At 52.0% G+C, this 23,128-nt stretch overlaps 14 protein-coding genes and 1 non-coding gene across 15 annotated transcripts; 9 read left to right on the top strand and 6 right to left on the bottom strand.

Moving 5' to 3' along the window:
- Positions 1-1,440: 1,440 nt before the first annotated feature.
- On the top strand, positions 1,441-3,592 carry SEPMUDRAFT_148883 (MFS general substrate transporter). The gene is made up of 3 exons (XM_016905204.1): positions 1,441-1,788; positions 1,854-2,467; positions 2,547-3,592. The coding sequence occupies exons 1-3, from the start codon at positions 1,505-1,507 to the stop codon at positions 3,479-3,481; spliced, it is 1,833 nt and encodes a 610-aa protein (XP_016761776.1). The 5' UTR covers positions 1,441-1,504; the 3' UTR covers positions 3,482-3,592.
- Positions 3,593-3,749: 157 nt separating this feature from the next.
- SEPMUDRAFT_155900 (uncharacterized protein) lies at positions 3,750-4,440 on the top strand. The gene is made up of 2 exons (XM_016907648.1): positions 3,750-4,003; positions 4,056-4,440. Exons 1-2 carry the CDS (start codon positions 3,769-3,771, stop codon positions 4,280-4,282), a joined length of 462 nt encoding a protein of 153 aa, XP_016761775.1. The 5' UTR covers positions 3,750-3,768; the 3' UTR covers positions 4,283-4,440.
- Positions 4,441-4,857: 417 nt separating this feature from the next.
- SEPMUDRAFT_41767 (ankyrin) lies at positions 4,858-5,570 on the top strand (the record flags this gene model as incomplete). The annotated part of the gene is made up of 2 exons (XM_016908844.1): positions 4,858-5,000; positions 5,054-5,570. Coding segments are annotated over 2 exons (660 nt in total), but the record flags the coding sequence as incomplete, so codon positions are not given.
- Positions 5,571-6,256: 686 nt separating this feature from the next.
- Positions 6,257-6,328, bottom strand: SEPMUDRAFT_t28. The gene has a single exon. It is a non-coding gene; the product is annotated as a tRNA-Val (tRNA).
- A 292-nt stretch (positions 6,329-6,620) lies between these two features.
- SEPMUDRAFT_148881 (uncharacterized protein) lies at positions 6,621-7,774 on the bottom strand. The gene has a single exon (XM_016905203.1). It carries the CDS (start codon positions 7,702-7,704, stop codon positions 6,964-6,966), a length of 741 nt encoding a protein of 246 aa, XP_016761773.1. The 5' UTR covers positions 7,705-7,774; the 3' UTR covers positions 6,621-6,963.
- Positions 7,775-7,962: 188 nt separating this feature from the next.
- On the top strand, positions 7,963-10,962 carry SEPMUDRAFT_148880 (thioredoxin-like protein). The gene is made up of 2 exons (XM_016905202.1): positions 7,963-10,569; positions 10,630-10,962. The coding sequence occupies exon 1, from the start codon at positions 8,295-8,297 to the stop codon at positions 10,416-10,418; it is 2,124 nt and encodes a 707-aa protein (XP_016761772.1). The 5' UTR covers positions 7,963-8,294; the 3' UTR covers positions 10,419-10,569; positions 10,630-10,962.
- A 121-nt stretch (positions 10,963-11,083) lies between these two features.
- SEPMUDRAFT_132905 (uncharacterized protein) lies at positions 11,084-11,942 on the bottom strand (the record flags this gene model as incomplete). The annotated part of the gene is made up of 2 exons (XM_016902525.1): positions 11,084-11,319; positions 11,381-11,942. 2 exons carry the CDS (start codon positions 11,940-11,942, stop codon positions 11,093-11,095), a joined length of 789 nt encoding a protein of 262 aa, XP_016761771.1. The 3' UTR covers positions 11,084-11,092.
- Positions 11,943-12,448: 506 nt separating this feature from the next.
- Positions 12,449-15,114, bottom strand: SEPMUDRAFT_148878 (uncharacterized protein). Its single transcript, XM_016905201.1, has one exon. It carries the CDS (start codon positions 14,966-14,968, stop codon positions 12,665-12,667), a length of 2,304 nt encoding a protein of 767 aa, XP_016761770.1. The 5' UTR covers positions 14,969-15,114; the 3' UTR covers positions 12,449-12,664.
- Positions 15,115-15,328: 214 nt separating this feature from the next.
- On the top strand, positions 15,329-17,013 carry SEPMUDRAFT_64780 (uncharacterized protein). The gene is made up of 2 exons (XM_016909693.1): positions 15,329-16,916; positions 17,006-17,013. The coding sequence occupies exon 1, from the start codon at positions 15,606-15,608 to the stop codon at positions 16,050-16,052; it is 447 nt and encodes a 148-aa protein (XP_016761768.1). The 5' UTR covers positions 15,329-15,605; the 3' UTR covers positions 16,053-16,916; positions 17,006-17,013.
- On the top strand, positions 16,118-17,013 carry SEPMUDRAFT_155895 (uncharacterized protein; the record flags this gene model as incomplete). The annotated part of the gene is made up of 2 exons (XM_016907647.1): positions 16,118-16,916; positions 17,006-17,013. A coding segment is annotated over one exon (331 nt), but the record flags the coding sequence as incomplete, so codon positions are not given.
- A 46-nt stretch (positions 17,014-17,059) lies between these two features.
- On the top strand, positions 17,060-17,533 carry SEPMUDRAFT_107627 (uncharacterized protein; the record flags this gene model as incomplete). Its single annotated transcript, XM_016900689.1, has 1 exon — positions 17,060-17,533. One exon carries the CDS (start codon positions 17,060-17,062, stop codon positions 17,531-17,533), a length of 474 nt encoding a protein of 157 aa, XP_016761767.1.
- Positions 17,534-18,339: 806 nt separating this feature from the next.
- On the top strand, positions 18,340-19,830 carry SEPMUDRAFT_148877 (uncharacterized protein). The gene has a single exon (XM_016905200.1). The coding sequence runs from the start codon at positions 18,345-18,347 to the stop codon at positions 19,740-19,742; it is 1,398 nt and encodes a 465-aa protein (XP_016761766.1). The 5' UTR covers positions 18,340-18,344; the 3' UTR covers positions 19,743-19,830.
- Positions 19,831-19,924: 94 nt separating this feature from the next.
- SEPMUDRAFT_148876 (uncharacterized protein) lies at positions 19,925-20,389 on the bottom strand. The gene has a single exon (XM_016905199.1). The coding sequence runs from the start codon at positions 20,228-20,230 to the stop codon at positions 19,961-19,963; it is 270 nt and encodes an 89-aa protein (XP_016761765.1). The 5' UTR covers positions 20,231-20,389; the 3' UTR covers positions 19,925-19,960.
- A 214-nt stretch (positions 20,390-20,603) lies between these two features.
- SEPMUDRAFT_116670 (uncharacterized protein) lies at positions 20,604-21,002 on the top strand (the record flags this gene model as incomplete). Its single annotated transcript, XM_016901275.1, has 4 exons — positions 20,604-20,614; positions 20,670-20,753; positions 20,811-20,863; positions 20,914-21,002. The coding sequence occupies 4 exons, from the start codon at positions 20,604-20,606 to the stop codon at positions 21,000-21,002; spliced, it is 237 nt and encodes a 78-aa protein (XP_016761764.1).
- Positions 21,003-21,298: 296 nt separating this feature from the next.
- SEPMUDRAFT_43638 (Arv1-like protein) lies at positions 21,299-22,266 on the bottom strand (the record flags this gene model as incomplete). Its single annotated transcript, XM_016908902.1, has 3 exons — positions 21,299-21,907; positions 21,963-22,016; positions 22,078-22,266. The coding sequence occupies 3 exons, from the start codon at positions 22,264-22,266 to the stop codon at positions 21,299-21,301; spliced, it is 852 nt and encodes a 283-aa protein (XP_016761763.1).
- Positions 22,267-23,128: the final 862 nt, after the last annotated feature.

The following is a 23,128-nucleotide window of genomic DNA, read 5'->3' as shown; positions in this document are numbered from 1 at the left end:
TCCCTCCCTCCTCTCTCTCTCTCTCTCTCTAGTCGTAGTGGCGGTGAAACGCGACATTAAAGTACCTACTAAGTACAGCTAAAGTACCATGCAACATCCAACATGCCATACACACATACACACATTCTCCCGTCTCTTTGTGTAGGGACTTCCCAACCTCCGTAAGGTACCATATCCTCGTGTCCGGCACATGGCAATCATAAGGTATGTACCTTACCTTATGTACCTTGAGGTAATGTTAGGTAGGCATGGACCTTCCTTTAATGGAATACATGTGTAAGGTAGGTAGTGCGAGTGTAAGGTACAGGTACCTGATTGTAACGGTGATTTGTGACTTGTGACTATAACTGTGATTTGACGTGGGGGGTACAACGATGCGCTTTTTCCGCGGTGTGACCATGTGAGCTGTAGGGGAGGTATGGAGGTAAGGTAAAGGTAGGTAGAAGTACATGTACTCTTAGTCTTAGTTACTCGAGAGGAGGTATGTGTATAGGTGATTAATCCCTCGGCTCATCCACAGATGGTGTGTTTTGTACTTTTGATATCTGAAGCGTCGTCGTCGTCGTTGTTATGGGCTCTGCTCGGCTAGAGCGAACTAATAGACCTAACTGTACCTATGAGGTACCTACACCGACCGATTATTCAAAGATTCCCACTGATGAGATAATCCAGAAGAAGCGGCTCGCCGGCATCGGTCTGTATGTGTGAGTGTATGTGTTTGTAAGAAAGGTTTTTGTGTGTGGGTCTCTTCTCTCGCTTTTTCAAGCCACCCGCCGAGAATAGGGCCCTGCATGGATGATGTAGAAGAAGGAAAAAAAGGCTTCGATTTGCTTGCGTGGCCTGTGTGGCTCTTGGAAGATGCTTGATGGGCTGCCAAGCATGGCCCGGCAGAGAACATCGTTACATCAGTCGGTGGCGTCGAACCAGGGGGCCAGGGTGATTGTTTTTTGTTGTTGGTCACACCACACACGACGAGTGAAGGGAGTACACAATTCCCAATCCCAAGCGAAGAAGAAGAAGAAAATGGTAGTGAAAAAGAGAGTTGCAACGGCGGTGGAGAAAGACACTAGAATTATCAGATCCGCGATTACCGGGAAACGAGGGTGAATAGTCTAGTATAGAGGAAGTCGGGTCGGCCAGATTCGAGAGCGCAAAAAGCGGATCCAAGTCTACCTTTAGGAGGTATGAGTTATGGACCCATTGGCTGCGGGCATGAGCAGGTTTAAAAAAGCAAGTCGCAAGGAGCGTATTCCCGGCCAGAAATCGTCAAGCTCCCGAAAAGCGGGACCTTCTGCGTCTTCTGGTCGAAGTAAGTCGCTCCGGTAGTAGGAGGTGGAGGCAGGAGTGGAGGAAAGTCTGGATAAGGGACAGACCGAGCAGGATCTTATCAATCGCTCGCCCTTCATCATCATCGGATCATCTCCCCCCTCGCTCAATCTCCGTCTGTCCGTTTGTCTGCCTGTCTGTCGCTACAACACCTCGACAACCCAACACCACCAACAACATGGGTGTCTTCGACCAGATTCGCGGTCGAAAGACTCTCAACCACACTGCAGAGACCTTGGCTCAACCCGAGCCTCTCACCGATGAAAAACAAGCAACCGACCAGGCGACGTCGGCTTCCGCTTCGGAATCTGACAACGACAATTTGTCGCTCGAGGCACAAAACGAAAAAGAAATTCAGCGTCACCCCGACCAAGTCACTGCCGATGCCCACAAGGGTATCCAGAAGGCTGAAGCAGCCGCACTCGTATGGACCAAGCCAGTTCTCTACGCTACCTTTGCATGGTGAGTTGCTGTCTTTCTTCACTTTCACCTACCATCTTATCTGATGGCACTAATACGACGCCAAGGATCTGGGTGTGCTTCTTCATGCTGGCTTTCCAGTCGTCAGTCATGTCGTATGCCTCCGTCGCCGCCTACTCGAGCTTCCAAACCGCTCCTGCCTACACCACTGCCCAGATTCTGGCCACCATCATCGGCGGTGTGTTGAAGCTGCCCATTGCGAAACTGCTCAATATCTGGGGTCGCACAGAAGCGTACATGACCTTTTTCGGCGTCTATCTCTTGGGCATCATCATCATTGCTGCGAGTAATGGCCCCAATAGCTACGCTGCGGGCTACGTCCTGTACTGGATTGGCTACGATGCCGTCTACCTCATCCTGGACATCTTCGTCGCGGATACTACGGGTCTGCGCAACCGAGCCTTTGCCTGGGGCTTCGTTTCTACGCCTTTCATCTGCACTGCCTTTACCGGACCTCTCTGTGCCAATGCCTTCCTGTCCGTCACCACGTGGAGGTGGGCGGTGGGTGCGTTTTGCATCATCCAGCCCGTTGTCTTCGTCCCGCTTGCTGTGGTTTTCAAATTCTATCAGAAAAAGGCGGAGAAGATGGGTCTGCTCCAGACTAGTGATGCTGGTCGTACGAAACTGCAGTCGCTGGTGCACTACTTTCACGAGTTTGATAGTGAGTTGTTTACCAACATCAACCTTTTTCCTTTACCATTCACTGCTCATTCAACTGACACACAACTTCTCTTTTACAGTCATCGGTTGCATCCTGCTCATGCTTGCCTTCATTCTCTTCCTCCTCCCATTCTCCCTCCAATCATACGGTCGCGCCGACTTCAAATCCGCTACCTTCATCGCCATGGTAGTCGTCGGAGCCTGCCTCTTCCCCGTCTTCTACATCTGGGAACGCTACTTCGCCCGCGTCCATTTCGTCCGCTGGGAACTCGTCCGCGAACGCACCGTCCTCGGAGCCTGCAGTCTCGCCGCCGTCCTCTACTTCAGTTTCTATTCCTGGGATCTCCAATACTACAACTACGTCAAAGTCACCTACGCCCTCAGCGTCACCTACGCAGGCTACATGGGACAAATCTACAACGTCGGATCATGCTTCTGGTCCGTCGTCTTTGGCGCTTGGGTCTACTATACCAAACATTTCAAATATACCTGTCTCTGCTTCGGTCTCCCTCTCATGTTTCTCGGAGCAGGTCTCATGGTACATTTCCGCGGCGGAGACTACGGCATCGGCTACGTCGTCATGTGTCAAATTTTCATCGCGTTCGCCGGCGGAACTCTCGTGATTGGCGAAGACATGGCCGTCATGACTGCCGCGGATCGCGAAGGTGTTCCTATGATGTTATCCATCATCTATCTCGCCTCTAACATTGGCGGATCCATCGGAACTGCCGTTTCGACTTCTATTTACGGCAATACCTTTCCCTCTGCTCTCTCTCGTGCTCTACCTGCCGATTTGCAAGGCAAAGTACAAGAACTCTATCTGGGAGGGTATTTGACTCAAGAACTATTTGTGCCTGGAACGGTGGAACGCACTGCGATTAATTATGCGTGGGGACAAACGCAGTATTATAGTTGTATTTCTGCGGTGTCGATTCTCGTCTTGGGAATTCCGGCTATTGCCATGTGGAAGAATTATCGCGTGGACAAACAGCAGAATAAGGGTGTTATGATTTGAGAGGCAGAAAAAAGTTTTCTGTATAAGAAAAAGGGCATAGAGACAGACACAGAGTGACAGAGACAGACAAGAGTTGATTTGCTAGAGTGTTTTCTTCTATAAACTTCCATTTCCCGCTCGAGGGTCGGACCGGGCCCGTCTGACCGATGCCGGCTACTGCCAATCAGATCTCGCACGTAATTACAGACATGCGCTAGCCGGCTTGGCACAGCGCGCACAAGACCTTAGGTAGAGCTTGATACGTGAGTCTAAACAAGAAAAGCAACCTCTCGAACTCTACAAGCAAAATGGACGCAGCCAAAGACGCGTTTGAAGCGACACAGCGATCCGTAGGCCATCTCGTCGTTGGACTCCAGGAGCTCAAGTGGGAGGACGTTCCGCAAAAGGCCAAAGAGCATATTAAGAACAATCCCAAGATGAGCGCTTTCCAAGCTCTTTCCGTTCTACTGCTATTGGTCCCTGGGCTTGTCGTTGGGCCTGTGCTTGCTGCTATGGGTTTCGGTAGCGCTGGGCCGCTTGCAGGTAAGTTGCGCTTCCACAGAACACTAACATGGCACTACTGACATCCTAGCAGGGAGTGCTGCTGCCGCCTATCAGTCTGCGAACGGTGCAACGGCCATCTTCAGTACGTTGCAAAGCGCAGCTATGGGTGGTTACGGCGTGGCCGCCGTGAACGGCGTGGTGCAAGGCACTTCCGCCGTGCTTGCTTTTGGGACAGGACTGATGAGGGTCTTTCGCGGTGAAGGTGCTGAAGAAGCTAAGGTAGCAAGACCGGAACAGCAACCTGAGAAGCGCTCTTGATGCATAAAAAAAGACGTGCGAGACCAGGTTTCGGGAATTAGCTCGCGACGTACCTCCTGGCGTTGCTCGCTACATGTCGTTGCGGCTAGAAGCTGCTTTGTCCCGGTAGGAGGTAATAACTCGTGAAAGTAGAAAGCTGCTGCTTCGCTATATCTGACCTCAAGCTTTCCAATCCTAGCCAAACACAAGGTGAGAGTAGGCCGGCAGCACGATCGAACACAAGCTCCTAAGATAGTAGAAGAAGGCTAACTGGGAGAAGGTCGGTGCCCCAACTTTCCAACGTGCACAACACTAACACAGAACACGAACGTCGAGATGGCATCGGTATTGTATCAGTCCGACTTTGACGCCACGACAGACGATCCACAGCTGCTTCCTCACGAAGAGCCAGTTGTGCCGGCCTATGATGAAGCCATCAGCAGCATCGAAGACGCGTGCGCCCACGGTGAGCTGTCCATCGTTAAGACGAAAATCGAGTTTTTGCGACGAAGCTGGGCTGGTGACCTCGCAGTGAGCTATCTCGGCCGAGCTCTCAGGCTTGCCGCAAGTAACCGCATACAATCGCTGTCGCGTACCTCCTCGAGCAAGGCGTTCCTGTGAACTCCTCCCATGTACAGAGCGCCACGGAGGAGAGAAACACGGAAGTGCTCGCCTTATACTTCAATGGTCACTGGGACATCAATAAAGAGATTGAATGGGCGGTGCCTCCTGCACTGGCGTAAGTGGTGCGACAGCTTCGCTGCGCCCATTACCACTAAGCGCCCGCGACAGATACGCTGTGGACGATGCAGCTCTTACGCAGTGGTTCCTCTCTCGCGGAGCCGACCCGAACGCCCAATGCCTCTTGGACATAACGCCACTGTCTGCTGCCGTTCAGTACGCGCCAATGTCCGTCCTCAAACTCCTCTTCGAACACGGCGGATCTATAGCTTTCGGCCAATTGCTCAATTACGCAGCGTGGCGGGAGCTAGACGACCGCGTGGATGTTGTTATGTTCCTTCTCGCGAAAGGCGCTCCGATCAACAATATTATGTACCAGAACCGAATGGACTGTTATCGACAGCGGGAAGCATTCGCACTTGGCACGGCTCTTCATGATGCAGCGGCGATTGGGAGCATCGATGTCGTAAAGACGCTTGTGGATGCTGGTGCCGAGCTACGCATCAAAGACTCTCGTGGTGAGACGCCGTTACAGCGAGCGGAGAGGAACAACCACTTTGACGTGATACAGTATCTACAGCCGCTTGTGGAGAGGGAGCGCTCCACCGTTACGACAGTTCACCGATGAGATGAGATATCCATCAAGCTTACTCACTAGACCGAGTTAGAGCCCTCTTGACGCGACCATACAAGCTGGGCATTTAAGTCGTTCCCCGTTAGCGCAGTCCATCGTACAGTGCTTGGAAGAACACACTCCGCACTGAGGGTTCTTCTTACAGTTCTTCTGCTTGTGTCTATAGGAGTTGCATCGGAAGCATGGCCTTACCTCCTCCTTCCAATGGTAGTCTCCACACCAGCTCTCCAGGACTGTCCTGTGTTCTCACCTCGCTTCACAATCCATATCATAAATACAAGCATACGACCCCATTGTCCAATCATTCCTCCGCCTCCGCCTCCCAATCTACCTTCTCCAACCCCTTCCCATTTGCATCCCCGAAGATCGCCTCATCCGCTCTAGGGATCAGCGGTCGTCCACAGCCCACTACTGGACCCACTGTCCTTCTCGTGAGTGAGTGCTTCAAGGAAGACTAAGTTACATGCAAAACAGTGGGAGATATATTGCATCCGGATTCCAATGTTTCGCCTCGGAGCACTTTCTTCGCTTTAGCGGTGGACAAGCTCGCATAAGCAAAAAGCTATAACCCTTACCTAGGTATCTTCATACCTCTATAGCATCTCAATCGAGCTACAAGTCAATCAAAAAAAATACAAAAAGAATGCGATAAGGCTAACGAACTGGTACCCGACCATTGTTACTCGCGCAGGGGATCGAACCCAGGACCTTGTCCGTGTGAAGGACACGTCATACCACTAGACCACACAAGCGAGGTTGATACCAAACTCTGGTGGTACTTCAATATATATCCTTCATGACTATAAAGCTATATAGACCTACAACTGTAGCAGTAGTGAACTAAGTAGCCTTAATACAATATACTTGTAGCTATTAGTATCGATACCTGAAAAACCTTCTCGAGTTCTGTACTCGGTACTCGATTCTGAGGTCTATTTGCAGCGATAATATACAGATACCTACCTAGGCAGCTTTAGAGATGTAGAGATGTAGAGCTGTACGATGTATCAAAGGTGTTAAGTGACAGATTGGAGAAGGCTGTCCTGCTATAGGGCTTGTCTGGCTTATGACTATTACAGGTACCTACCAGCTAGGTACTAGGAGGTAAGCCAAAGAGTCGCAAGTGGCCGAGACCTCTCCAAGCGGCTTTGGGGATTAGACAAGCCAGGGTAGAATACTACATGTGCCTTCACTTTCAAGACATCAATATGCTTGCTGCCAGCACCACTGCGCTTGAACTTGCAACGGAGAACAGAGAGAATTGTTACTGGTATGTTGTACACATGTTCATTCCCAGGCTTTGCACGTACTCGTGCCATTGCCAGTCACTAGCTGTCCGCATCCTCTTTATGCGTGAACCGGTATCATTTTCTTCTCTTCGCGACATCTAAGGCTTCTGCGTCATGCCAGTGTACTTGTCAGCCCTCTCATGACCGACCCATTGCCCAGGCGCTGGCTTCTCCTCCAAATCCTCCCACACCTTGTTCTCCAGCATAACTTTTACAAGTTCCACCTCTCCTTCCGCAACCTGAATGACCTCCTCAATCAGCCCCGCACCAACTTGCTCCTCAATCTCACCAATCTGGCTCGCAGTCAAAGGTGGCTCAGGTTCGATCTCCGGTATGCTGGCGTGATGTGCTGCCTGGTCGTAACTGAGTTGCCGTGCCTGGTCCTCACGTTCCGAGATGTGTCGTGGTCCTTCGAGCGGCGCTGGTCCCTTATATTCGAGATTGTCCTCTGGGTCTGATTGCCCCAGATATGCGCCTGCTTTCCAGATGATGTTGATCGCTTTCTCGCCATCAGAAGTTGTGACTGGAATGGTGCGGAAAGCGTCCTTGTTGGCCTCAACGACCGGTAGGACGCGCTGCTGCCATTCTAAAAGTCCTTGTGGCTTGACTGATTCGACAATTCGCATGCGGTGTTTGGTCAGCGCTTCTGTGGATTGGCGGTAGACGCTGTGCTCGGGAAACTGTTTAAGCTTCTCCAGAGTGTCATTGTAAAGGTAGAGAAGAGTCGTTCGTGGAGACGAGTGCGTGAGCAGGCCTGCGAGACCTGTTGGCGCGCCAGCCTCGAGATAGTGGGAGCCGCCTTTTTGCACAGAGGCGAGGAGCCGGAGTGCTGATCGCATGGTGAGTGGCAGGAGACGGTGGACTGCCGATGGTGATGTGGGAGAGATGCAAGTGCTTGGAGAGAATAAGGTAAGGTAGGTAGGTAGGTAGTACAGTAGTCGGAAGTTCAATGTCAATGCGACATGGATACTCGAGAGCGTTGATTGGCTGGGTGGCGGCTCATGACATGGCGTGGGCGCGGCATGGCATTTCAACGGGACATTCGTGTTCGTTGGTTCGATTCGTCTTCTGGCCTCTCAATACATTGGTGCCGCGTGGAGACCGACATCGAACTTTCTGTCGTTCCCATCTACATCCACACATCCACCTTGATCGCACTCACCCAGGTACTGACTTCACTGTACCACCGACACTCGCTCCGACTCAGCGTCGTTCTATTCGCTACCTCCCTTGCTGTCCTTGTCATACGCCGCGCCGCGACGTGTCCTTCTCCCGAAACACCACCCTACCTGTACTCTACGACTGGCCTCTCCGACTTGCCATCGCATTTCCTACACCACTACGCCCGCTCGACGACTGCGCCCTGTGGTACTGCATTGGTGCGGCTCACTGTGCACGACTTTGGGTGTGAGGCCCGCTTCTCCTCACCATGCGCGCCTCCGCTCTGCTATCGTGGACGGCGACTGCGCTGCTCGCCGTACCTCCCGTCTCAGCAGGATTGTTCGGTGGCAATGAGGGTAATACATTGGGCGGTCTGATGAAGAAGGATGAAGATACCGCCGGAAAGGAGACGATATTCAACGGGAGGACTGTGCCCCCTATGATCGAGTTTGAGGGCGAGAAAATCGACGAGCAAATAAAGGATGGCTACTGGGTGGTCGAGTATTTCAGCCCGTATTGTCACCACTGCAAAGCGTTTGCGCCAATATTACAAACACTGTACGAGTTCTACTATACTTCAGACCCTCTTCCACAAGCATCGGGATCGGGCGAAACGCAGGATGATATGAACAGCTTCACGAGGTACTACGATTTCAAGTTCGCCAAGGTCGACTGCGTGGCTTATGGAGATGCCTGCGTGAGCCACGAGATTCAGTCGTTTCCTACGCTAGTCTTGTACAAGGATGGAAAGATGATTGAGAAGCAGACCGGGCAAAGGGATCTACCCACAACGAGCAAGTGGGTGGAGCAGATTCTGGAAAAGATCAAGCCTGGAAGCAGACCGCAAGGAGGCCCAAAACTGCCAAAAGTAGGAGCAAAAGAGGCACCCGCTCAGCCGGCGATAGAGGCATCGCTTGCGAAGCAAGGCGATGCCAAAGTTGAAGCTGGAACGGCAAAGGCTACGCTCACTGGCACCAGAATGACGGAACCTTCGAAGCAGACTCCCAATCCTGTTGGCAAGAGCATGCCGTTGACTGTGGATAACTTCCAGCGACTTGTCACGACTACGCGCGATCCATGGTTCATCAAATTTTACGCGCCTTGGTGTCATCACTGCCAGGCCATGGCTCCTAGCTGGCAGGGCATGGCTAAGCAAATGGAAGGCAGACTGAACGTTGGAGAAGTGAACTGTGAGACGGAGAAACGGCTGTGCAAGGATGTCAAGGTTCGAGGCTATCCTACAATCATGTTCTTCCAAGGTGGAGAAAGAATCGAATACGAAGGTCTGCGCGGACTGGGCGACCTCATGAGTTTTGCCAACAAGGCTGTGGGATTGACAGCTGGAATCGCAAATGTGACGGCAGCTGAATTTGAGGAAATGGAGGCCAAGGAGGAGGTCATCTTCGTATACTTCTACGACGATGCCACGACAAGCGAGGACTTCGCTGCGCTGGAGCGTCTCACCTTGAGCCTGATCGGACACGCGAAGCTAGTGAAGACCCGAGACCCTGCAATGGAGGAGCGCTACAAGATCTCTGTCTGGCCTCGTCTTATCGTCTCAAGAGATGGGAAACCGACTTATTACAACGCCCTATCCCCACGCGACATGCGCGACTTCCGTCGCGTACTCAACTGGATGAAGTCGGTATGGCTACCTATTGTGCCTGAGCTGACTGCTTCGAATGCTCGCGAGATCATGGATCATCGTCTAGTTGTGCTGGGTATTCTGTCCCGCGATCGCACGGAGAGTTTCGCACAGTCGAAGCGTGAGATCAAGAATGCTGCCCTTGAATGGATCGACAAGCAGACACAGGCTTTCCAACTTGAACGCCAGGAATTGCGCGATGCAAAACAACTTCGCATCGAGGAAGCCGAAGATCGCAACGACCAACGTGCTCTACGTGCCGCGAAGCAAATCCGGATCAACATGGACGATATCGAGCGTAAGGAGGTTGGCTTTGCGTGGGTCGATGGGGTGTTTTGGGAGAGGTGGATTCGGACTACCTATGGCATCAGTGTCGGCGATGGCGAAAAGGTCATCATCAACGACGAAGACAACCACCGATACTGGGACACGACGATGACTGGTAATCCTATTGTGCCTTCACGTACGAGCATACTGGAGACATTACCTCGAATTGTAGCCAACCCGCCCAAGATCAGCCCGAAGTCGACAACCAACGCGATAGGGCATGTATGGTGGGTGATCAAGGGGAACGTGATCCATCATCCATTCGTGAGTTTGGGACTTTTGGTCTGTGTGCTATTGGTGGGCTCGATATATGGAAGAAAGCACTTTCACGCTCGAGGTGGCTACATCAAACTTGACGAGAAAGCTGGACACATGAATGGTTTGCTCGGTGGGAATAGCGGAGTCGGAAAGACGGATTAATCATGGGATACCAGTCATGTCAGACAGCAAGGCGTTTTGGGGGGTTTTCTTTTTGAAATCAGCTACAGCAGCTGTGCGCTTTTGCGCTCGAAGGAGGGTTGTGCATATAGAGCTCTTCTTCAATTGCATTCCCAACAGGAGACGTTGTTGCGTAAGCCCTTCTCTCTCTCTCTCTCCCTCTCTCCCGGTGGGCTGACCCGGTGCTGGCCAGCTCCATTCTCTACACCTCTCTGCCAACACCATCCGGCTTTGGTGATCGAGCAAGAAGAAAGACTATAGTGAAAATGATCTAGAGCTTCAAATTCTCTTCAGCCTAGCTTATAGCCTTTCATGGGGCAGTGCGACCACTTCATGCCAACAGACAGATAGGTAACACGTTTGACATCGAGCCTCAGGACATATATCTGTATATGAACGAGCTCGCCTCCCTGCTTGCGCTTGAGAAATTGACACCGGCTGGAATTTTCAGAAGCTAGGTACCTTTCTCTTCCCTTCTCTTCCCCTCGCCACGCGTGGAAGGCATCGCGCCGACGCAGCCGGGGAAGTCATATATTATTGCCAAAATGGTCTCTCGGAGGTCATGACCAGGATTTTTTTTTTTTTTCACCTGGGCCAGTTTCGCGCTTTGTATGCATGCGCAGGGCTTTTTTTTTTCTCCTTTCTTTTTTTTTCTCTCATCGGAACCCCCTCGGGCGATAGGCATGATATTTCTGTCCACTCTCCAGCTCACTGCTCGGCTGTACGGGCGCGGAGCCAGGGAGCTCGCAAATTTTCCTCCTTTGATCATATTCATCTGTCACGTAAATGGAAGGTCCGACCAAGTGAGCAGAAGACGAGAAAGTTTTGTTCGATGAGCTAGAGGAAGTGTTCCATGGACGTGATGATGTAACAGGTCTCGAATCTGTTGCGATTGTCAGGACTTTTGGTACATGGAATGAGGCAACTAGGGCTGGATTGCTTACCATTGGTATCTTTCCCAAATGCTACCAAACTGATGACAGAATTTTCGTATGGCTTGCTGGAATGATCTTTTTTCTCATCCGGTGTTTTACGGGGACGTCGCATGAGCCATAGTATGCCAAATACTAGCAGTGCCAGGACAGCTAGACCTCCCACTACTCCCCCTGCTACTGCGCCGGCATTAACAGGTGATGTCTGTGCTGGGCCAGCGGTAGTTGCAGCAGTAGAAGATGGCAGAGTTGAAGAAGTGCTTATCGCAATGGAAGTTGCTGCAGGATCAAAGGTCGTGTGCTGCTCGGTTATCGTTGACGGAATTGATGTTGTCGATGGCGTAGACGAGATCGCAGTCGTGCTGCTCGTCAGTACGCTTGTGCTGGGCGTTGAGTCGATCGCAGAGGCTGTTCGCGCAGTCGCAGAGAGGGACGAATAGGTAGATGTCTCTCGGGCGCCTGTTGACGTTGCGATAGGTGTGTTGATGACATTCTGTGTCTTTGTCTCCTCTGAGACGGGATTAAGTAGGCCTGATAAAAACCCGCCAACCTGACCAAATGGATTGTCGGCCATTATTGCTCAACTTTTGCGATCAGACAATAGATATATCAAACCAAACATGCCAAACGGCTGCAGTGTTCTGTTGCGATCAAGCAATCTCCTCCTCTCGTAGTAAGCTAGACCATATTCGACATCGCTGTACCTTCAGCATAATTTCAGTTGACTTTCGTCACATGTCGATCACTGGGACATCACAGCCTCTGACTCGATCCATTAACATATATAAAGGTGCTGCTGCTGGGCGCGGCATCTTGCTCTATTGGTGGCTGTGTTTCAATTTGTCGTTCATGCGGCAACGGTAGCACGAGGATGCACACTCAACGCTTCGTGAGCTGGTGTCCGCCGAGTGTTATTGTTCGAACAGCAGGCGAACACACGAAACAGGACTGTGGGCATGTATCGTGTTCGATTGAGGCGAATTCAGCAATTGGCTCCCAGGCGTCTTCGCTCACGCTTTGAAACATCTTGCAAGTTGCGACTCTGCGAATGGAGGACTAGTCGGCGCTTAAGCCTGGAGTCGAAGGTTGCGTTGCAGCCGACAAATCTTTACCGTTGCAGAAGTCTTTCCCTAGTCACAGGCGGGTGGGTAACAATTGGATCTGTCTTTCCAACAGCTGGACAGAGCTTGAGATGAACTTACGAAGGCTCCTATATTACAGCTGAGGCTCACTCTGAGGCTCACTCCGCTCATAACATATTTGCAGACCACCAAGCCTGGTAGGCGTCAGGCCCCGCTATTGTTGGAGTCCTCGACTCTCGCACTCGCCCCAGAAAATCATGAGTCGCCAAACCTTTTTAACCATGACTTCCGCCTCGTCTTCCAGAGGTCCTTCGAGATCTTCCTTGATGTCCAAGGCTTTACGCTTCTCGCGAATGCCATCAATGACAGTATCCACAATCAGATCCTCTTGAACTCCAAGATACTCAACTACCTTTCTCTCCACAAACGGACGAATCTGTGCGTCCACGAGCGAAGGCGTGAGGTACTCCCACCTGATAGGATGCGCGAACAGCGCATTCGTATCTGTAGGAATTTCCGAGGCGAGCTGTTTGCGACCAGCGGCCTTGTCCTCGTCAGAGAGATCTTGGCCATGCATGGGAACAGTAGAAGTGTCCTGGAGAGGCTTGAGATCAAGCTTGACGCCAGCTGCCGCAGCATCTTCCTCATCTTCCAGGAGACCTTCCACATCAGCCATAACTCGCTTGGGGGCAACAGCAGGCTGTCGAGACTTTGCGCCTCCGAGAGAGATCTTGAAACCAGCCGGGGCAGCGGCCGCAGGTTGATCCGAACGAGTGTCCATCTCACTGCCAAGTTGACCAAGGAAGTCATTGGCCATCCCACTCGCCTCGTTGTTACGGCGGCGTTCGTCTGCTTGCTCGCGCTCTTCGGCCCTTCGATCAAGTTCATCTTCTTTTCTCTCATAATCGCGCTGATGCTCACGCTCACGCTGCCAAAGGGAACGATCCTTGTAGTACATATCCCTACTCTTGATAGCCTCTTCGTCATCATTCCAATTGGCGAGCTTGCTAAGCATGTCCTCCTTCGCTCTCTCGAGGTTGCGACGTTCGGCCTCTTCACGGTTCTTCTCGCGCTCTTGGGCCATGCCTCGTGTGCGCTCTCTCTTCTGCCATCGCTCCACTTGGTCTCGAAACTCCTTGTCGAGTTCAATGTTGTGACGTGCTACGCGGCGGCGCTCCAACTCCTCGTCGGATTCTTCAGCATCCTCGGCCTCGCGATCCAGCTCAACGCGTGCAGGGCGCCCATAACGACCAGCTCCGGGCACGAAGACAACACCGTTAACGTAGTCGCTTGGCAGCTGGGCCCCACGATATCCTTTGGGTCCTGCAGGCGCTCCTTGCACACCTTGTTGACCTCGAGGTCCAATTGGGACGCCATTCGATCCGCCAGGACCAGAAGGCACCCCATTGGGAGGCGGAGAGGCTAGGCGGTTGGTATGAGTAGGCCCACCATTACGTCGTCGTTCCTCACGCTCCAATTCCTCTTCTCTCCTCGCTCGCTCAACGTCACGCCGACCCGACCGATCTCGAAAAGCCTTGATCTCCTCAGCAACAGTGGCACGCTGTTCTGCTGGTATATCGGCTAGCTCGTCATCCAGGTTCGTAGCCGTGATTGTGATGTGTTCCACGCCGTCGCCGTTTGCATCTCCCATTGAGGTGTCCCCCTCATAGTCTCCATTTGCGCCGTTGGTTCCATTTGTTGCATGAGAAGCTTCATCCGCGAGGCGGGCGAGATGTGTTTTCAGGTATTCTTTCGCGGTGTCCAAACGGAACTGACGACTGTTCTCATCCTCCTTGCGCTTCCCTATCCATTCCTGTATATACTTCTGGCTCTCCTCGTCCACGACTACCAACAGCTTCATTGTCTTCACCTCGCCCTCGTCATCCCTCTGAGCTGCGCCTGCAGCGTCGAACATTGGTACCTCGAGATCACGAAAGCTCTCAAAGGCTGCCTCTAGACTGTCTACGTCCTCGTACTCTGCAAAACCAAACGTGCAGGGCTTGTTGTCTGCATCGTAGGCTCTCGTCCAGCGTCGTAACTTGCCCGCACATTTCAGTATCTCGCAGAGCGCTTTCTCGTTGGGAGCGCCGGCCACGAGACCTCCAACAAAGATGGTTCGGGCGACCTCTTCTCGTGTGGGAGGTTGAGTTGAGACCATATTTTCGCGAACCCTCTCCCTGTCTCTGTCCACATTTCGCGAATCGGCACCCAGTCCCGCTCTGCCTCTGTTGCCAGCAAAGTCGGCATTGCCGCCTCGTGGGCCACGGTCTCCTCGATCACCGCGATCGCCTCCCCTGCCATCTCGCGCCGGTCCATCAACGCCAAGCCGTATCACAGGCGCGTTGAAGTTGATGTTCGGCATGTTGGGAGGAGGTTGGAACTGTCCCTGGTATCCTGCTGGCGACTGTGCCATACCGGGCGCTGCTTCAAAACCAGGCGGTGCCCCCATACCTGGTGCGGCACCATATGATGGCTGCCGCGCCGCTCCAAAGCCAGGCGGGCCATATGGGTTGGCCATGGAGTGTGGATGGTGCTCGATAGCGGTTGTGAAGGATAGTCTCGTCGACTGTCCGAAGTGCGAAAGGCGAGTTGGCGCGTATTACTGTGCTCGAGTCTAGCGGTGAGCGAGCCCGATCGTAGGTACCTTGAGAGATAATGGTAGGCAGAAGTAGGTAAATACATGAACCTCAGGTACCTACCTTAGGGAACTTTTGACGCGGGTCCAAATGTCCGCGGCTTGGCGTTGTAGAGCTAACTAGGTAGGTACGTCGTAGATGGACTCGGAGTCGGAGAGCAGACATCTCCTCCGCATCCATTCACCAACGCTGCCACAGCATATACCAACAACCATGGCGTCTGCCAGGACCGGGGCATTTTTGAAGCCATTGCTCGCATGGCCAGCATACCGAATCACACAAATCCCGCCAGCGTCGGTGCCGATTAAGCAGTACTGCAGAGGCCAGACATTACGGGCCTTCACTACCGCTCGATGCCAGCGAGACGAACAACGGGAGACAGCGAAGAGGACGAGCAGCATCAGCGAGGACATCTCCTCCCTGGTTGATGGCACGCTTGACCCCGCTAAGGGCACTTCCTCAACTCCGGCATCACGAACCTCACGATTCAAGCCACTGGACCCTACCCAGAGCAGTGGTATGCAAGGTGTAGCAAATGAACTCGAGCAAGCGCAAGCCAGCAGAAGGAACAGTGTCGATGAACTCCTCCTACGCATGGCCAATCCAAACGAGCGAAAACGCACGATATCGGGCTACAAGGCCTCCGACATCAACGACATGTTTAGTGGAAACGGCGGCCAGCCCGTTCTCACGAAAGAGGCAGAACCTGTGCGTCTGCCACCGAATGTTGGGAGGCTGGTCGCAGTGGACGAAAAACGTGGCATAGACGTCGCGAGAGCATTTCGCATGATGGAGGTTCAATGCAGTCGGAATCGTGTCAAGAGGTCTTTCGCACTGGGACGGTTCTATGAACGGCCTGGCCTGAAGCGAAAAAGGCTGAAGCACGAGAGATGGATCAAGCGTTTCAAGGAGAACTTCAAAGGCACTGTACAGATGGTACAAAAGATGAAGAAGCAAGGCTGGTAAGCTCTATGGACGAGAGGGGAGGAGGGGAAGTCCACGAATTCCAGTGGCAGAACTACGTGTAACAGCATGCGTCCCGCTGTCAGCCTCAGTTCCCCGCCTACGGTGTGCCTGGGGATCAAGCATGCTCGAGCCGAGGATTTGGTACATAGCATCAGCGTGCAGTGGCGGGCAGAGCAAACGATACTTTTTCAGAGCCTTATAAGCCACGATGGAGAGTCCATAAACGATGAACAAGCTGGTGTGCGAACCGTGGGTGGATCATCGGGAAACGGCCGCTTCAACTTACAGGGGATAGTATGTATCATCGCTGAAGACGAGAAGAGTCTCCGGCGTCGTCAGCGAGAGGCGGCGTATGGTCTGCATATGATGCATCGAGGACCCGCCAACGGTGTCTGAAGTCTGCCACCATCATGCTAGTCGACAATAAAATACTATTCTGAGCGGACAGCAGATATAACACAGATTCTCATGCGACGGAGCTCTGTATAGAGATATAAGTATTAGCTAACAAGTATACAGTGGGGAGGCAGCCAACCTACCACACAACATCTTGCCGAGCGGAATAAAAGCTTTAGTGCAACCATGGCTATTCAACACACTTCCTCCCGCAACCACAACCAGTTGATGCGTCAGAACTCAGAAAAGTGAGGACATCAGAGATTCCATTTGCTATGTTACGAATCATCAGCAACAAAGATGCTACACTTTCCCATCAATACTGCACGTACTTGCAAAATCACTCATCCCGATCAGAACGACGAAAGATACATTCTACCAACCGGCTTTTTGAAGTACGCAACCAGCCACCACAGCAACAGCAACAGCGACAGCATCGTACGAAAGTAGAGTTTTAATTGCCGAACAGTAAGTTAATCTTGACACACACAGAGAGAGAGAGTGTTTGTGTGTGAGAGAGAGAGAAGCAGTTGATCAGTACTGACTGGTCTTTTCAGTCGACTCGATAAAATTAAATGTCTTCCCGGGGTTCATCATCGGACTTTGACACCATGAGCGGAGCAAGCACTCCCGAAGAAGAGTCCTTCACAACCATCGAACTCCCAGGCCCCAGCGGCGACGACAATCACATTGGTCTTCACCTCCCGGCACGCGACAGTTTGGACCTAGATCGCCGCGGGGTTAGACTATGCGACGCGAAGCGCTCTCGAGTCTTCCATGAGACTGCATCTCGTTCGAGTGAAGAAGTCATGACCAGTGCCTGGAATTGCCACCTGGAACATCGGGATAGTCTTGATCTTGATCGCAACGGAAACAGACTGTGCGCCACCCGAGGTTCGGCTCCATGGCGAGTTCCCCAGAAGAATGGAAAGGGTGGATGTCTCACGAGAAAGTGGCTCAAGATGAGATGGCTCAAGGTGAAGGAGCAAGTCTGTCAGAGTTGTGAGTGCGAGGCTATGCGAATGAGGAGCATGGTCAACTTTCTCAAGCCCCTGAGAGCAGACTGTGGTGGCCATGAGATCTAGTGTAGTCAGCTCGAGGCTACTGCATGCACGGGCATTGTTGTTGCACTCTGTGCTTGAGTGGTGCTACCAGGTGTGTGATTATTGACCCAGCCGCATTACTATTCAAGTATCAATTCTATCTGTCGTGTTCTTCTCGTGTAACGTGAGGTCCCAGCTCGACGACATTCGGCTCGTTTCAATGTATTTGTGCCTGACGCAATAGTTTACATGTACCTGTACTCGTGCTCATCCATTTCACTAAATGCACTTCATCACAAAATTATATGTACCTTTTCAGATGGTCTCGTCTCTCTCTTTCGTCGGAACGTCAACGCTGTTCGCACATGTCCAATGAGTGTGCGGCAACGCCACAGTGGCTTGTGAAGTTGACCTAAGAGATTTCTGCCAAGTGAAGGAAGAGGAGTGCTGCGTGCCGCACCTCGGCCATCGTCTTCGTCGCCCACAAGCAACCAATCCCGCCAATACTTCGGCCCAGCGCAAGACATGTTGAAAGATACGACCGGTTTCGCGAGTTCCAGCGTAGGCTCGAGGTATTTGCTGTTACTGCTATAGGTACCACGGCTACGGCTACGGCTACGGCTACGGCTACCGCTCTCGCTACCCACACGCAAGCCATACGCCTCCATGTGTGCGGTCTTGCAACGCAACTGAAGTACCTCCGTAGTCCAGACCAGATATCGCTTAAATACCTTCCTTTGTTATTTGTATTCCATGGCGTTAGGTAGGTTTGCGCTATTACTCAGAGACCTCAAGTCCTTTTCGGAACTTGGAAAAAGACCCTCACCTTGGAAGGGTCGCAATGATGGAACCCATGAACGGCATAGTATCATGGCAGCGGCTAAGCTACATATTGATGACTCTCGTCGGGATCCAATGCTTCTTCTTATACCACAGCATCGGAAGTAGCGAGCCTACTCATCTTCCAAGACCTGCGCGACTCACCGAGATCTCTGCCGAGGCGTCTGGATATGCTGATCTCGAGTCAACGACGCAGTCAAATGCAACAAACGAGTACTTTTTTAACGAATACGTGGATTCACTTACCGCAGAGCAATGCGAGATTGCTTTCCCCGACATCTATTACGAAGCGGAGCGCGCTACGAGATACTGGAAGAAGCGAAATCACATCATATCCGGAGATGACCTCCATATGCCTCCCGATGGGCATGTCAGGTTTCTCATACACCGCAACGAACTTCGTATAATCAACTCCAGCAATGCCTATTCCGCGCTAGGCCGCGGAGAACGCGCTTTGGCAGTGACCAATCTTCTTCACCGAGCCGTTGAAAGCGCGAAGGCTGGTGGCGAGAGGCTTCCCACGATCGAGTTCACGGTGTCTCTGTTAGATATTACTGAGCCACCAACTTTACACGACACGTATACAACCTGGGTCTGGACGCGGGAACTGGCCGATGATACTACAGAGCGCGGGAAAAAGCAGCGCCGCTTCTGGGTTATGCCGAACGTCGAATTCTATGCTTCCATGGACAGGAACTTGGGTGCCTACCATGATGCTCGTCATCGAGCTGCTCAGCACGATTCTTCCCTCGAAGATAAGATACCCGAAGCAGCTTGGCGCGGCACAGCTTGGGTGAATCCAGAGCTTCGTGGTGGACTGGTGAACAAGACCAAAGGCAAGCCCTGGGCTTCTGTTCACACCATCGACGCGAATGACCCAAAACACGCTCATCAACTCAGAATGGACGAGTTCTGCTCCTACCGATTCGCAATTCATACCGAAGGAATCGCATATTCGGGTCGATTGCAGTATTTGCTCAATTGCGACAATCTACCCATCATCCATAAGCTCGCTTGGACGACGCATTGGAATCATCTACTCATTCCCGAAGGCCCTCAACAGAATTACATCCCCGTCAAGCGAGATTGGTCCGACCTTGAGAGTCAAGTGAAGTTCTATACTGAGAACCCATTCAACGCGAATATGATTGTGAAGAATCATCTCAAGACCTTCCGGGACAGGTATCTAACGAGAGCGGCTACGAGTTGTTATATTAGGAGGTTAATGCATGAGTATGCGAGTGTGAGCTGGAGACCTGAAGTGGACGAGAGTGTCTCTAGACGAAATGACACGAAAACGGCAGCTAGTAAAGTTGTGAGGAGGAGAGGGCTGAGTTTTGAGGAGGTGATGTTGAATCCTCATGATTTCAGGAATGCCAGTGACTTTTATGGAAATTGGGACTACGAGTAGTCTGACTCGTTGGAAAGATATCCCCCATCTGTTTTGAAGTCCTTTTGTGCGAGTATGTAGTATATGTCAAGTCAATCGAGCATTTCCCCGGGCAATCAGGCGTCTTCGGTAATGATTCAGTCGTACCTAGTCACATTTCTGCTTCTTCCACGTGCTGCCAGACTTCGAATTCCGCTCGCTCGCGGCAGCCAGTACAACCTCCTGGTTGGTCCACCTTGTCAGAGCTGGCATATCTCGATTCTGTGCCTAATTTGTTTGCAATCCATCTCGAGGCTGAATATTATGGATGAGACTCCTGCAGTCAAAGCATGATCATCGTGCGGGCGATGTGCAAAAGATGAAGCAGGGGATTCCACCAGAAAAATCCATCGCTCTGAGGTTGGTCCAGCGTACCTGGGAAAACGGAGTCGGATGTGGATAGAGACTGTCCATTGCAATGCAGCTTTCTTCCATGAGAGCGCTTGGTCATTGCAGTCGGAGCGGAGCATACCTGAGGCTGCAGATACCTACAGCAGGCTTCTGAGAAACCTTGTTCGGTCGGTGTCGCAAGTTGATGCCGTCGTCGAAGGAAGGTACATTTAATTAGAGAGGTCGTAAGACCTGGGAGACTTTCAGCGCACAACTAAACGTGTTCAGTAAGCCTCTTCCATGACCAGACCTTGCCAGTAGCGTTTCGGCGAAGATGACGGGAGTTGTTACATATGTACCTAGGTAGGTGTACATGTAGAGGTGAAGCTTGAAGTGATGTCGTAAGGGGGGTCTCCGTCCGCCGCCTCCGCCAAGCGAGACCTCTCGTCTGCTTCTAGACTGCATGAACCTGGAGTTGCGCGAGTGATCATCTACATCCACAAAGAACACACCATGGCGAACGGGTATGATATGATAGCAGATGTTGCGCGTGCTCGGTAAAGCTAATGCGCGCTGCAGTTGGAGTCTCATCATCAGCATCATCGTGGTCGCGGCGATTGGCCTAGCAGCCTGGTTTCTAAGTCCCAAAGGCGAGAACCAAACGTATGCAATACCATTCCTCTGCATGGCTGGAGCACGATCTAACGTTCACAAATATAGCGTCTGGCGCTCGACCATTATACTATCGACTGCAAGTTGCTGGCTCATGTGGGGTATGGATGTGCACAAGATGGTGTTCCAATTGACGCTGACATCTAGCCAGCGATCACGTTCCTCGCACAATGGCACCCTCTCATCGTACCCGAACGAAGCGATCTCCGCATGGAAGTTGAGCCGCCGCAGCGTTTCTAAGCAGGATGGCAGCATGAATGGCATGGCACGGCGTTATGAGGCGTTCAGGAGAGTACAGTTTATTGGAGACACGGGAATCAGACCAGGAAGAGCACGAAAAGGGCGCGCATGCTGGACAAGCATATGCCCGGGAAACGCACTGCGAGAACAAGTGTATGAATACTGCTACACTACCCCAAGCCCGCGGTCTCCATGAGTGTGCGCCACACTTCAATGAGGTCCCCAGTCTCGACTACTCCCGCAGCAGCAACGCCTCCCCCAACTCCTACTGCGCGCAAGATTCCCTGTAGTACTGGTCAGCGGTGCCAAAATAAGGAGATTTGTACTACACGTACCCATCCAATACCTGCTCTGCATACCGCTCCCACAGCCGCGAGTCCAGCGGCTCTGACATACCCGCAATCGAGCAAGATCTCAAGCGCCGCCACATTGTTGATGATGACTGCCCACGAGACGGCACTGGCGCTGCTCGGTAGGTCGTAGTTCCATACCAGAAGCATGAGTGGAAACAGCTTAGTAAAGCTTGAAACCAGTAACGCCGTGCTGATAAGTGCTGGATGCGGATAATATGGCACCAGGGAGGGAAGTGGCGGTGGCAATCGTAGTGATAGCAGTGCTCGGATGGGTAGGTGAAAAGAGGCCTGTTCTAGAGTGCAAAGGACTAGAAAGAAGATGTATTGCACCAGGATTGGTTGAGCTGCGAGTGGACTCTGAGCATCGGAACCATTGACGGTGCCGTTCAGAGCCTGGGCAGAGCTGTTCCCTGAGCCAGATAGCAAGGGAGGTAACGGCGGAGGTGGGGATAGCGGCAGAGATGGAGAATCCGAAGTGGCTTTCTCGATGCGTGCCCAGGTCAGATAGACGTCGAATAGCAGTAACAAGATGCCTAGACGAATGATTGATGGCTTTCCGTACATTAGTATATATCGCGCTAGTGCAAGTCCTTCTATGACAACATACATCGAAGCGTCCATCTTCTCTGCCAAGCCGATTGAATAGCAGATGTCTGTAAACCTATACTGCTATCAGCGCACCATCAAGATATATGCAAGAAAAACGAACGGGTGGATCATACCTGGGGCTTGATCAAGACCAGGTCAATGAAGAGGACCACAAAGTCATGCTCGACATATTTATCCGCAAACCGCTTACACTGCGGACATTGTGTCAAGCGCACACCCTTGCCCAGCGCCTTGTCATCAGCTTTGCTGTATGTTGTATACAGGTTGCTCACGGGAAACCGGCATTCGATACATATAGGCATCTTTTCGTTGATGTTGCTATAATACATGCACGTGTATGCCTTTGTTGTTGCACGAGACGTCAAGGCGTGCACGCGCCAAGCCTTAGAACTGGATTGAGACTTCGCCTTCCATCTCAAAGCTACTCTACGCTCTAACAATATTATTCAACTGCGAACCAAAGTTGAGTTCACTGAACTACGCGCTCGCCAAGCTGTCGTCACGATTGTTCGAAAGGGAAACTCCAGATCGGGCGGACGCGCTCTGAAATCTACGGGCACAGCTGCGATCAATTATGTCTACGGCGAAGGAATCCTGCGACAGTACAATCGCGGTTCGCAGTCATGTATAGATGAAGCTGGCAGCAGTTTTTATGAGCATCTCCCTGGGTTTCTAACTCGGACTCACTTGCCATCTATCGCGGCTATATCAAAACCTGCAGACGCGGGATGTCCATCAAGCCTGTACGGGATGCTGCTGCTCGGATCCTCGGAGTGGAAGAGATCAAGATATGCCAATACCAACAGAATTCTGCAAACGAAAGCGGGCCCCGCCTCACGGGCATCTTTTTCGGAAGATGACCAGAAGGTACGATAATGAGCTTGCTTGCGAACTTGGTACGAATGTGAAGCAGCCCACAAGGAATCGCCAGGGGCCTCGAGCCCTCAAGGCACCGTGGACTAGAGAAAACGTACTTGTTATGACAATCCCACCACAACATCTAATGCACCTCTAGACCCGATACCCAGGAACTTCTGATACTGTGAGGCCCTGCGCATGCTGGTGGCGCTGGAAGTGGATCTTGTCGGCTACACGCCAGCTGGCAGCGAGCCTCATTTCGTCACCAACACTCATCTTCATAGATTTCTATTGTATCGCAGCTCC

The sequence above is a fragment of the Sphaerulina musiva genome, assembly GCF_000320565.1.
Source record: "Sphaerulina musiva SO2202 unplaced genomic scaffold SEPMUscaffold_4, whole genome shotgun sequence".
Taxonomy (NCBI): domain Eukaryota; kingdom Fungi; phylum Ascomycota; class Dothideomycetes; order Mycosphaerellales; family Mycosphaerellaceae; genus Sphaerulina; species Sphaerulina musiva.
Note: the sequence above shows the minus strand (reverse complement) of the source record. Positions and strands in the feature narration are given on the sequence as shown.